This window comes from Triplophysa dalaica, chromosome 6 (genome assembly GCF_015846415.1).
Source record: "Triplophysa dalaica isolate WHDGS20190420 chromosome 6, ASM1584641v1, whole genome shotgun sequence".
Taxonomy (NCBI): Eukaryota; Metazoa; Chordata; class Actinopteri; order Cypriniformes; family Nemacheilidae; genus Triplophysa; species Triplophysa dalaica.
The window spans coordinates 19,541,526-19,555,175 of record NC_079547.1 but is presented as its reverse complement, the minus strand read 5'-3'; the positions used below and the strand labels follow the sequence as shown (position 1 = coordinate 19,555,175).

The 13,650-nt window shown below is 35.4% G+C and overlaps 1 protein-coding gene across 2 annotated transcripts; it reads right to left on the bottom strand.

The window, feature by feature from the left end:
• Positions 1 to 59: 59 nt before the first annotated feature.
• fkbp5 (FKBP prolyl isomerase 5) lies at positions 60 to 10,258 on the bottom strand. Of its 2 annotated transcripts, none has more exons than XM_056750821.1 (11): positions 10,040 to 10,258; positions 7,154 to 7,286; positions 6,075 to 6,219; positions 5,338 to 5,480; positions 4,882 to 4,996; positions 4,620 to 4,776; positions 3,930 to 4,020; positions 3,242 to 3,325; positions 2,945 to 3,130; positions 2,615 to 2,854; positions 60 to 1,118 (listed from the first exon to the last, which is right to left on the bottom strand). In XM_056750821.1, exons 1-11 carry the CDS (start codon positions 10,081 to 10,083, stop codon positions 1,023 to 1,025), a joined length of 1,434 nt encoding a protein of 477 aa, XP_056606799.1. In that variant the 5' UTR covers positions 10,084 to 10,258; the 3' UTR covers positions 60 to 1,022. The 2 variants fall into 2 exon arrangements, with proteins under 2 accessions (XP_056606799.1, XP_056606800.1); XM_056750822.1 differs by lacking the exon at positions 10,040 to 10,258 and adding an exon at positions 8,715 to 9,838.
• Positions 10,259 to 13,650: the final 3,392 nt, after the last annotated feature.

Genomic DNA, 13,650 nt, shown 5'->3' with positions numbered 1-13,650 from the left:
TTGTTTTTAAATATTCATTGACAGGCCAGCTGTAATGCATCAAACAGTAAACACCAAAATTGTTAACAAACAATTTATTATTATTCTTTCAAATGTCTGAAACATGAGGAACATAGTGAAAAAAAACATGCAAACCACACTAGTTAGTATTTCAACAAATAAACAAGTGGGTTTCGAGAGGACGATTATTTGAAATATTCCTTTCTTTTCAAAAGATTTGTCTAAAAAGCATCCGAGCCCCGAAGCTTCAAAGGGTTAACGGAACTCGGTTCAAAAATAAAGGCATTGAACTTCAGTCAAAGATTCCAGGTTCAAACTAACCTGTTGAAATATATTCCCAAATTTAGGATGTTCCCAGGATGCAGAAGCATGCACTCACAAGTATCAAATGTGTATGTGTGGATGTATGCCTGTTGCAGCTCTCATCCTCGAAGCGTTCAGGTTGGAGAGCTGTAAATTAGGTTTTTCCAGTAGGGAAGATTGCACTTCTAAATCCAGCTATCCAATACGGTCACTTGCATCTAAATATCATACACACTTATACAAATATAATACAAAAAACATCAAGTCTCCAGTAGACGCCTCACCACTGCAAGTTTCAACCCCTAATCTGATTATGCACAACGTCAATGCATTAATATTGAATACTATACAGTACAAGTTAAGGTACTAAGTTGTATTCAAGTCTATAATGAAATATATCAAACTGTATATCACATTAATGCAGCTGATGAATGCCTTTTTAGAGCTGAGGGGTGCACCTTCGAGGTTTACAGATGGTTACAGAATTGTGCGCTTTGGTTGTTTTTTGTAGGAATGTCATTGAGGTTGGAGCTCTTCAGTGCCAATAAACCTTTATTAGAATCACTTCTCCAACATTTGTTGTTACAGTCCTAGGATAATGAGGTCGTAGGTCAAAGTGCGTAGGGGCTCGTCCTCACCCCTACTGTTGCAACGAGGAAGGCCCAGCCATCCCCCAGCCTGACCCTCTTACTGGGGTCTCCCGGTTATTATAGTAAGCCTTAGGGGTCATCCTCACTCAAACACTGTCTCTTGAGACCCCGCTTATTTTGATCAGAATGTCCGCTGTCGTCTTTCTTCCTTTTCAATTTGACCACCTACAAGCAGAGACAAACATACAAACCAAATTAATTATATGATAACCGTGCTTGGCCAAGACATGTCAGATACAAAATAAAGTTATCAACGTATATTATCATCTCATTTACTGTCATTGATTTGTTTGATTTACACTACAAAACCATTTAATATTTTATATTTTTATGCATTTGGTAGAGTACTTGTATTAACACCAAATATTTGTAATAGCACAAAATATTCTATAGATTTTGTAAACCTTTTTTTTTATTTTTTCCTACACTTTGATTGCTTGCATTTACTTTAAAGCTGCTTTAATACAATGCAATATTGTAAAAAGCACAAAAGAAATACATTTGTATTTAATTAAATTGAACCAATGAAAACGTTTGTACACACCCACTAATTATTTAGCACATTCTATTTGTCAAATCTTAGAGAAATATTAATAAAATTAAAAGATTAAATTAAAATATAATTAAATAATTAAAATTATAAAAAATTAAGCAAGTCAAAGTTTGTCTATTTGTGACAACAACAATTCAAAACTACACTGATTAATCTTACAAAAGGCCTACGTCAAAACCAGTGTTGCTGGATTGGGCAGGTTCCCGCCCAATTGGGCTTCTTTTGAACAGGTTAGACCGGAGAAAAATGCGTTGGCGGATGGACAAAATTTGGGCTGCTTATGATATTAAAAACCTGCCCAAGCAGCTTGCCTTTTCTGTGCTTTTGATTAGTCGAAGATAATGTGTAGTGCAGTCATAAATGCATTATTCCTTAACACAGCCCTTATTTGTTCAGTTTAACCAATCAGGTCTGTGATAGGAAGACCTCACTCGTCAATCAATCTACAGTTGAGATCATGTGATGGCCCGTGAGTGACAGGGTTTTTGGTACGGTTAAGGACCAGATTTTGCATACCGATCGCAATGCCAAAGTGGCCCAAATAAATTTTGCATTCAGAATTCGGAATTCGGATTTTTTTTTTCAGAGTTAAAGTCATTGGATAATTTCTTGATTGTCGTTTTGGACATATCAGGCATATTTTCTAACTCTCTTTAATGCATTTGCTATGTTTGATCCGTTTTACATGTTTTCCTGGTTTAATTATATTTTTTCATCTTGTCATAGTTCGTTTTAAGGAGAGTCAATGGTCATTATCATCGTTGATAGACATTGCAATTCATTTCTATCACATTATTTTGGCAGTTAAAATTTGGGCTGGTTTTTGTTAGAGTGGGTTTTATTGAGCCTCTGGGGTGGAAATTGCCCCCCCAATCTGGCAACACTGGTCAAAACGTCAAAGAGCTTTACCGCAGAAAAAACCTCTGAGCCTCTCGACTGTGGTTTAGTTTTGTCGAGTACAACAAAGATGTTTGTTCCAGCAAAGAATTTGGCTGGATAAAGCACGTACCAAAGCTGCATTACTTAAATTCCTCTTTGTATCTTATTAACAGAAGGAATTTGTCAATAATAAAACTTTTCCATCTGGCCCTTTAGACAGTTTGCTTACCTTGGCGTCGTGTTCGGCAAACCTCTGGAACATGTTTGCATAGATCATCTTATCACGCTCGTTGTGCTCGCGGATCTTGCGTTGACAGACGGCTATTTGACTGCGGGCAGCGCGGTTATAGGGATTGACCTGCAAGACCTGCTTGAAGTCCTCGAGCGCCAAACTGAACTCGTTACGCAAAAGACGCGCTTCACCGCGCCGATATAGAGCTTTCTCGTTGTCTGTGTCCAGCTCCATCACCTAGACACAATGAAACAAGGGTCAAAGGCTTTTAACAACCATGTCAAAATTGAAACCTGGTATTTATTTTTGTGTTGTATGTGACATTACCTTGTCGCAGTTTTCCACGGTCTTAGAGTACTCGCGCAAACGCAGATAGCACAGGGCAAGATTCAGATGGGCCACTAACATCAGAGATTGAATGGCCTGTAGCTGCTCGGTTCCTGACCCACACTCCATCTCCAACCAGGTAACAATCTGTTGGTACTGAATAACAGCATGGCTGTACCGTCCAGCCTGAATAAAAAGTATAAAGAGCTGTCAATCACCTGCATGATAATAATAGAAAATCATGTATGAAACATTTAAAGGGATGGTTCACCCAAAATGTCAAATAATACTATAAACCTTGAAATACTGTGTCCCCTTCTGTTTGACCAAAACGGCTCGTTCAAGTTTCTCTTTAAGGTCCATTTCCCAGGATTCTTTGGCCTGGGGAAGCGTAAGAGAAATTGTAAGTTTGGTACGCTTGCGTTCATGCATAACTGCAATTTGACCATTAGAGGGCGCACTTGATCTGTATTTTGGGTTTTCTCCTGTTTCCGTTTCTAGATATTTGTTTAAAACAAAAATCGAAATAACTTAAATGATCCCTTGTAATATTCCATTGTAATATAGAATAACAGTATATCACATATTTAAATGTATATGCAGGGTAGTCCAAAAGTGCATTTGAGAAAATGTATCTATTTTGTACATTTCTAATTCAATAGTTTTCCTTACATTAATTAAATTGTCAGTGTAACCATTTGAATGAAAATAGTTTCTTCCTTAATATTTCCCTCTTTCGTCTTCAAGACAGCTGGCATAGAGTTAGAGCAAAACATGATGATTAATGTGATCCCAGGATGATTTGAGAATGTAGCAAAGAACATCTCGTGAGCTTCAGTAGAAGCCGGTAAATCTGTCATTTTGTGCAAGAGTTTGTTCATATTTGATTAGTGATCTTATTATATAATATCTTTTTTATTTACTCAAAATCAAAATAATTGTTTTTTTGTTTTTATCTTAAACTTTTTTATGATGTCAATCTGACCTTTTCAAAGTTTTTAAGTGTGACCTCGTATAACAGTTCTGCATTTGATCCAATGTTATTTTCTGGCTTGCCCTCTTTGCCATAACCATACCTGCAAATAAAAATAAATTGTAAGATGGGAAAAGCATGTAAGATTATCATGAGCACAGTTATGGTTGATGGTTTGATTTAAATATGGTCAAACAGTTGTAAAATAGACTTATTACATAACACAGCAGTTTAGTTTTACATATGATGTTAAGAGCTTATGTAGCCTATTACAGTAGTATTTCAACTTATTACCAAATATGAATAGTGAGCTACAAATAAAGTAGATATGATAAAGGACATGAGCAACACTAAAATAATGCAATAATTGTCTAAACAACATACATGTAACTTAAAACACGACCAATATATCGAACAAATTACCATAATATGAAGTGTTACAATTTTTTGCTTTTACTTTTAGGAAATGTCCAGCTATATTTCATGTAATTGTCAAAATGATTTGGGCTATCAATAAGTACGCAAACCTATTTTCTTGTTAGATAAAAATGTTCACCTTTATTTAGAAAAAAGTTAGTTTTATTAAAAAAAACGCTTTATTTACAATAAATTATTTTTATACATTTATCAGTTAGCAAGTTTACTGTTTCTACTCCAGAAGTTTTACATGAATCCGTTAAAGTTTCTAACATGTTTGCTTACTTGGGCTTTAAGTATAGCAGGCAGCATTCCCCCTTTTGCATTTTTTCCATGGACCTGTCTACACCTAGTGGGACACCCGCGTCCACCGATTCACCCACCACAAATGTGACATCACGAGACTCAAACAAAGAGCCTCCGCACCAGCCCTGTAAGTGTACTGAAGAACAGAGACGAAACCACGTTGTAGTCCAAACAAATATTTTATCCAAAAGACATCAGGAATAACAACAATGCATTTTAAAAATGTAAAATTCTGAATTACCATGGACTGTGGCCCCATCATTCGGATTGTTATAACCTTCACCTTTAACCTTTATTCTCCTAACAATTCCACCATCTTCTGTTAACACCTCCCCTCTGAAGCTCAGCAGTTCAATCTAATTTTGTGAAGAGGAAGGATTTGTATTTTAAAAAATGTTCTGGATCTATAACATCGTATACAGTACAGCAAGGATTTTCAATGACTTTTATAGAGGGCTACCGTCCTGCTGTTTAGTTCCATCCCGATCTTGCCGTCTGTCATACTAAAGTAGTCCTTAAGAGCTTGGGATGGAGCTAGACTGTGTAGGATTTGGCCCTCTATGAAATGAATAGTTCTGAACGTCAGAGAGACAGTTATCTAATATATAGACTACAGTTTATATTAGAAACGGTTTCTCTATGCAAATCGTTCAGAACAGTTTTTCATGAATGAATCTGGCATTTACTCGATACCTACCTCAAACACAAGTGTGGCATTAGGAGGAACCTTTGGGGGATTTCCAGCAGAACCATATGCGTATTCAGGTTTACAGAGCAGCATGCACACCTCTCCCTTCTGCATGGAACACACGCCGATGTCCCACGCCTTGATAACCTGACCTTTATGAATCAACCAGACATTACTTCATTACAAATCAATCTGTAAATGTCATACTGTTACAAAGAATTCGGCAAGGCATGACAGTTTGCATTGTTAATCTAATTGCATTCATTAACTTCCTTTCCTCATCAAACAAAAGGTCTAAAAAAAGTAACAACAAGTGTGTTATTTAGGAATTTAACCTGTTATTAAATGGCAACAATACACAACATTAAATTGACAGTAATTACTTTAAGCGATTGCTCTAAGGAATTATATAATGTTGCAATAACTTGCCAATGCTTAAATGAAGAATGAGAAAACACTTCTGGTACAGTGTTAATAAATCATGTGAGCTAATACCATGGCAGTGTAATGGAGCAATAAATACATATGACTTATTTAAAAAAAAATGTAACAAAAAATGTCATATTTTACAAAATACATGGCTCAACGTCAACTATTTAGAATAGAATGCATGATTTTTTTTAAGAAATTGCTGTAAACCGACATCTATCTTTCTTACGACACGTTTCTCATTCTTATCTAAGAACGCCTAGGAAACAGAAAGCAATTAAAGGATTTTTATGGAAGAAATCTATGGAATCTATTACCTTTGCCCACATTGAAAACAAAAGGTTCCTTGCGGTCAAGACTGGAGTCAAACTTCTTTCCACTGAGTAGCCTGCCTGTGTAGTGGACACACACCTTATCCCCAATCATCGGCCTTTCTCCCTCCACACCATGCTTTTTAACAATCTTTAATGGGAGAAAAAAGTTTCAGTTCTGGAATTACCTCATAATTATTTAGATTTAAATATTCACTGGATTATTCTGACGATACATAGTGCCTAAACAAAAAATCCCCTTTATATCTAAAATGTTCTTTATTTTAAACGATTCAATGTACCAATATATTGTAATTTTAGCAAGTTCTGGTGTTTATAATAGGTTTTATATTATATTTAAGCCAAGGTCCAAAAGACTAAAATGACCATTACTTGAAAAGAAATAATAAAGCTTTCCTGTGTAGCACTCGCTATGCCAAAGTCATGGGTTCGATCCCAGGGGTAGCGCATAGTCAGAGACAAATGTATAATACATTGCAATGTAAGTCGCATTGGATAAAAGCCGGAAATATGCGGAAATGTAAATTAAAGATTTTGTAAACAAAGAAAAGATGGTCTAAAATGACGTAAATATTTATAATTTTGCCATAATTTCTTTTAGCTTTCGTTGATGCTTTATGGGAAATTCTCATAAAAAAAGTAACTGTAAAAATGTTTTCATCATCATTTTTCATGTTTTAAGAGATTGTTCAACTTAAAACACAATGTCTGTAGTTTTGCCTCGATTTTATAAATGTTCAGAGCTTCAACTATTTCTTCATCAGAAATAGAAAGATTATACTCCTGAAATCCATTCCAGATTAAATGCTATTCTAATTAAACTCACTGTTTTTATAGGAGGACATTCTGTACTTAACACTGACATTCATGTAAATTTACTCTATACTTAAAAGGATTTATACAATTATTGAATAATTATTTTAACACTTAAATGTTTATATTACATTACAAAATAATTCAAATCTTTACAGTGACTTTTGGACCTCACTGTATTCTTCATAAAAAACATTTAACATTTAAATTATATTTAAAATTAATTAGAGTTATTATAGCGACTAGATTACCTTACATACTCCACTGTCCCTGTTTGGAGTTACATCAGTGCCTTGGGAGGTAATGACAGCAGTTGGGCACTGGTTACTGGACAAAATATCCTCTAAAGATGACATTTCATCACTCGTACATACCCGTGTCCCCCTGAAAAACAAACATACAGCGTTTAAATAAGAATCTCAGTTAACTCACACAAACTTATTAGGGAAATATCAAAGGGCATCGCTAACATTCAAATGTTCCCTTGTTTCTGGGGCATATACAGATCACATACTGGAACCTGTTTGGTTTATGTGTATTACAGTACACATGAAAGCTTGTGAACGTGCGCAAGAGAACACTATGTTCCTTTTATTCAGAGTTCCTGGCACACGTTCATATTGTGAAGAAAGATGTCTTGTGAGATTTATGTCAGTAAACCTTGTAAAAAGACATAGGAACAAAACAGAACCAAGCAGGGAACATTCAGTGCGGTCCACCATACTTGTGCCGTGATACATCCATGTCTCAAGGCTCTGAATAAGATATCATTTTTATCCACACACACAATTAAGGTAACAGGAAACTGTCAGTTGAAAATCTTGCGAATATGAACAGACATAGAAGGAACAGATTTACAGAATATGAAGACTAAAAAGCCCCTATAAAAATGTGTATTGTTTTTGGCTCTTCACTTAAAAGCAGCCTGCTCTAGACCAAATTCATGAATTGGAATGTTTTAGACAAAATATACGGCAAAGACATTGTATCACTAACCTATCACATATATGTACTTATTGATATAAATATTTACCCTAACTGTGCAAGCGAGGTCACTGAACTTGGATGATGAAAAAGTAAAAATTAACAGGCTACTGACATAGAAATTCCCACGGTTGACATTAAACTAAGCATTTGGGAAAGATCTAAATGAAAAGTTGAAGTAAACTTGTCAGCATGTAAGACAGTAAGCAAAAAACACTTAAAGATGCTGCGTTGTTTCAACCCATTATGGACGAACCCAACCGTTAGTTTAAATGAACTTAGATTTCCTTATTTGACCCATGCATTTTGGGTTGAAACAACCACCCTAGGTTATTTAAAACCCAACAGATGGGTTTGTCCATATTTTACCCAAACATGGGTTAAAAAAGCACAGATATTTTGGACAAAAAATGTACAAGTACAGCTTTTTTTACTTTAAGTCTCTCGAATTGCTCTATTTGACATTAACCCTTTCATTCTTTAATAATAATTAAGGTCTACATTTTTATTTTAAATAGTTAAACACGTTTACCTATTTCTGACCTCAGACTATACACATATGAAGTACTGGCTTTTCTGCCAATATTTCAACAAACGTGCACTCAAATGTTGAATTCCTTTAACATTTATTATAGGGCACTATATTAATATACTAACCATAAGGCTTATAAGGAAATGTACACTGGTTTAAAAATATGTCTCACTATCTATTCTCAGACCTTACATGGTTCTCAAATGATAAAATGTCTGCCTGTTTCTCACTTTATGTCTATCTTCATGGTCTGTTCCACATCTGACCAAGTATCTGTTTCTTGTCTATTTGTCTACCTTTGTCTCTTCCTGGTTATATTCATAACTTTTCAGCCAGCAGTCCTTAGGTCTTGGGTCGCTTTGACTGGTTTAAAGGTGGTGTGACTTTGCCAAGCTCTTATTGAGTTTATATCTCAGATGTCCTCAGTGTGGTGAGATTACAACAGGCATTCCCATCGCAAAGATGATCGTTCAGCAACGGTTGACTCATTCCATCCTTGAACATTGTGTCCGCAATGAAATACACTATGTGCTCACAAAGATTCCTTGTAAATCAAACTGTCACATACCTAGTCTTTTTCTATAAAACATATATTTAAATGATTCAAAATAATAATTAGGGATGTCTGTCCTAAAATCGAGAAGTGTCTTTCTTAAAAGCAGCTTCTTACACTCTAAGGGTCTGAGGAAAAGCACCATAGACATCATTCTAATATTCCTAATAAATGTATATTTACAAAAAAGGTTTTTTTCTGCTGCTGATTCTTTAATTATTGCATCTGGTTCCTCCCAATTCTACGTGGCAACATCCATGTCTAAAAGGGACTTGTGAAAGACAAAGACAATAAAAGACAAATCCACTTCAAATTCATATTGATGTTTCAACATGAGCTACATCAATTTTATAAAGCAGTTCTTCACGCGCTTGATTCACTAAAACAAGTTTTAAGCCATTTCTGGTCAGTGCTATAAGGGGAACGTGAAACAGCATCCTTCACTATTCTAAGAAAAACCTCCGGACCAGTTCCTCGGGGCATTGCAAATTAAAAATAAAAATTGAAGCAGGAACACAACACATTATCAATCAATTAACCAGCCTTCTGATTTTACATCATGAGCTCTTAAGCAACAGTCCCTATGGTTTTCATGAATTAATGAGAAAATGTCTGAGAAGATGAAAGAAAAAGTAAGTTCAGCATAAAATAGCATATAAAAGATCAATACATAATATTGAATCAGTTCTTTCAGAAAAGATGATAAGGATGGTTACCGTGTCTTCTCAGTTTCGTACAATCTGTACAATATGACACGTACAGACTAAAATGAACAGCAGCACATTACAGAACATGCTTATTAAACTACTGTTTTCTTCAACAGTATGTATTCAGATATTATCTTAAGAGTTTTAAGACGTTTTGAAAAAGAAGTGGCCCATTAATTGTAGACTTTTATGAACAAATCACTTACCTGAAGCATCATGTAAACATTTGTGATAAAGGATTTATAAAACCACCCTGCGTTCAGAAACCAGAATTTCTACAGCATCAATACTTTTTCTATGGAAAGCTGAAAAAAAGAGCGCGGTGGATAAGAATGGAAATAAGCTTTAAACGCAGACTTACAATATTTCCCTTTTGTTGCTCGTTCCTTTCATGTGTTTCACCATATATCCGTCCGTACGTGTGTAACTTCAGATAGTCTTACCGGCAAACACAACCTGTGCCTAGCGGCTTAATGGGAAATGAGCCCGCCCTCTCCGCGCGAGAGTACTAGATGTTCTACCGGCAGTATTTTGCACTTCTGCACAACAATAATGATCAACACACTACGCCTCTACGAGACATTTGGCCAGGGGAAATGAAATGATGAAAGAAGGAGGAGTAAACGCGGGGGGTGGGGGGGCGTAGTGTAAAAATTAAAGGCAGGCCTTGGAAACTGTCCACAAAGTAACACAATGTTCCGGCTGTACTGTAGCTCGCGCTGATGAGAACACAGTGTCCTAGTAGACACCCTGACCCGTAACCCGTTGTGTGCTGACTGAACAGCTCACGTTGGGAACAGCATGTACAACCGCGCAGAGCACAGCGATACGCTGAAAGAACAACACGAATATATTACGTTGTAAGCGAAGGAGTTTATAGGGCTGTTACCCGTGATAAAGCTAAGAAATGTTTTACGATTAAGAAGACACACTATTGCTTTTCAGAAATTGACAGACATTGGGAACATCTTCAAGTGATGGAATATGTTTTTATAGCTTTTATCTTCATTGTTTTCATTTTTTACGTTTATTAAATTGTTTTTGTTTTATTTTTACGCAGTGTGTTAATCCTAGATAACAACCTCTAAAACTAATATCACACGGAAGCCTAATCGAGATGCAATTTTTGACAAATTAAATACAAATATGTCTTGTAATAACATATAGGCTATGACATTATATTTACAAATGATTAAACCAATTGCCTGTTCGTGACATTTGCACGTTGTTTCTTACCTTAAAAATGAAAGTAAATTGCTTTTCCTCGCGGAAGGTCTGCATTCGGTAAAATGAGCTGATAAAATATTTCAAATTCACATTTCATGTCCATTTTTTGTAATCGTGTAATAAGCGCGATAATGTACAAGCTTCCGGCGGTTATCGCGAAATAAGACCCTTCAGTGTGATGAAAGACCCTCCGCTTCCCGCGGGCACTGATCAAACGGTCGGGGCTTATTTCTTCGATAACAACCAGCTGTCTGTACATTAATTATACCTTACATAACGAACTTGCAAACGTCGCGACTGGCCAATCAGAATCAAGCATTCCAACGAGCCTTGTAATGTTCTCATATCAGAATTTCTAACATTAAATAACACTGACAATGTGTTATAAAAACACTTTCCGAGTTGTAGCTGTCGTCTTCAAAATATAGTTTTTTTCAACATTTTTTAACTTGGATTGTACATTTTACACGGTACAATCCAAGTCAGGTTGACTTATTGAATAACAAGATCGAATAACGCCATTACTTGTTACCTGCCTTAAAATGCTTTCTCAGACCTGAATGGTAACATAATGTTCCCAACCCACTCACTAGAGCAGAGGTGTCAGCGTGATCACAATAGGTGTTTGTTTGCATTTAAATGTTTCCCTTTTCAAGCCTGGTTATTTAAAACAATCCTTTCAGATGAACAGTTAATCCACATAATGTGGGAACAGATAAACTCTGGCAATTAAATAATTTGTGCCAATACTTACAGGATATCTGATTAATTTGATCTGTGTGTCTCTTAGAAAACAGTTAATAAAAAATCTTACATGCTGAAGTTTTGAGTGTGCATGAAGTTACAATGACTAAACTTATTCGTGAAGAATGGAGAAGAACTAAATGTTGCTTCAGTTTGGTATCTAAGCAGCACGGAACATAGAATGTGAAACTGCTCAGTATGGAAGGCACAAGCAAACAAGTGGGGGGCATTTGAGGATAAGAATTCAGACCAAAATGACACACTGCTGTAAGGTGCAAGAAGCGACACTCTCTCGCATTACCTTTTTGTGTTCATGTGCTGTTATCGTAATCTTTATAATCAGTAATCATGTATCATTATTATTTTATTATGCTATAACACATCTATTCATTTCACCAAATGAAATATAAATTGCGTCATAAGCAAAGGATTCAAAACAACACCTGGGACTCATCTGTTGACTTGTTTTCAATAGACTATATGTTGGTAGAAATCATATCTCTCTTGCCTGAGTTATTCAGGGTGCAGACAATCAGAACATGATCACATTATACTTTTCTGTCACAGCATGATTAGTGAACCTTCTGAGTCATAACCACAGTTGCATGTATGAAGTAACAAACACTTGTGTTCCTATAGAAACATATTACTTCACATGAGGGCGATTAGACCTTAGTGGTTAGGAGAATTGTGAATTATATGAATCATCTACTTATCAGTCATGAACAGTTATTTGTTGACAAGAAAACTGATCAAATTATTCATCTCACTAAAAAAATACATAAAGTGAAATCTGAATTGTGTTACAGAAAGTAATTGCAGTAGGCCTATGTATTACTGTTAATGTGGCCTATATAAATATAAATTAATATAAATACTCAGGTAAAATGTACATAAATTAGTAAGAATTAAGACATTTATTACACACTAAATGTATTTTAACCTTTTGTATTTACGATAAGACAAAAGTGGATATTCACAAAAGCATTTTTTTACTGGGTGCTTTTTACTAAGATGAATGGACGGAAATATGCGAGGATGCTCATGGAGGCATGGGGAGCAACAAACTGAGCCAAATTTAACTTTTATGTTTATACCTCTGCAAATAAAAAGTAAAATAAAAGTTTTTCAGAGGTTTCTCTGATAAAATGTCCGCTTGTAGTGAACTAACACTAAATGTTATTGTAGTAGCCTATAAAAATTGAAAATGCGTCTTTATTTTAAGCCTGAAACTAAAGCATATTCAAATACGGTATAAACATTTCTGTTCATACATTTATAACGTTGCATAGATATCTAAATGTGTCAGTGTGTTCATCCCACTAACTTCAGCCCACAACCCACTGTTAAGGCAGGCGTTAAGTCTATTAAGACTTCCAGCATTAGTCCCTGGGAAATAGATGTACTAATGCCTATACGCCGCAACGCGTAACACAGAAACACACAGTGTTTATTCAAAAAAATTAATAAAAATTCTAGCTTACTATAGGAAAATTGTGAATAATACATTGTCCCTTCTATAATTGAAACACTAGACGTTATGCTGATAATCGTTTAACATGCAAATTGTTCTGGCACATAGTCTTGAAATAAATGTGGTTGTTTTTAATCTAATTTTAAATCAGTTTTGTGTTTAAAAACTATTTAATTTGGTCAACGCAATCAGTCAATTAATGAATGTTGTTTATTTTGATAGGCCTGTTATTTGGATAAAAGCATCTGCTTAATGAACAACTAAATGTTCTGGTTAATGGAACGTTACATTGGCGCATTGCATTGTGGGATGCAATATTCACCTGGCCTTTGTAGTATTGCATAATGTCTTAAGTGCATTGGGTCCAGTGGATATTTCATGCATACAAACAATTGCATGCTGTGCACATTATACCTACAGTACTGTGAAAGAAGTACTGAATGACTATGTTAGTATGTTATTCTGCACAATTATCTTTGTCCCTGAATTAGATTGCCCCTTCTCTATAAAATGCCACTGTGCATCAA

Bases quoted from the DNA above. Each gene is read 5' to 3' on its own strand.
- fkbp5 (XM_056750821.1), bottom strand. From the start codon at position 10,083: ATGGTGAAACACATGAAAGGAACGAGCAACAAAAGGGAAATATT. The intron at 5,481-6,074 runs GTAATAGATTCC...TGATTCATAAAG, and splicing joins TGTTTTCAATGTGGGCAAAG to GTCAGGTTATCAAGGCGTGG. The intron at 3,326-3,929 runs GTCAGATTGACA...ACGCTTCCCCAG, and splicing joins CACTTAAAAACTTTGAAAAG to GCCAAAGAATCCTGGGAAAT.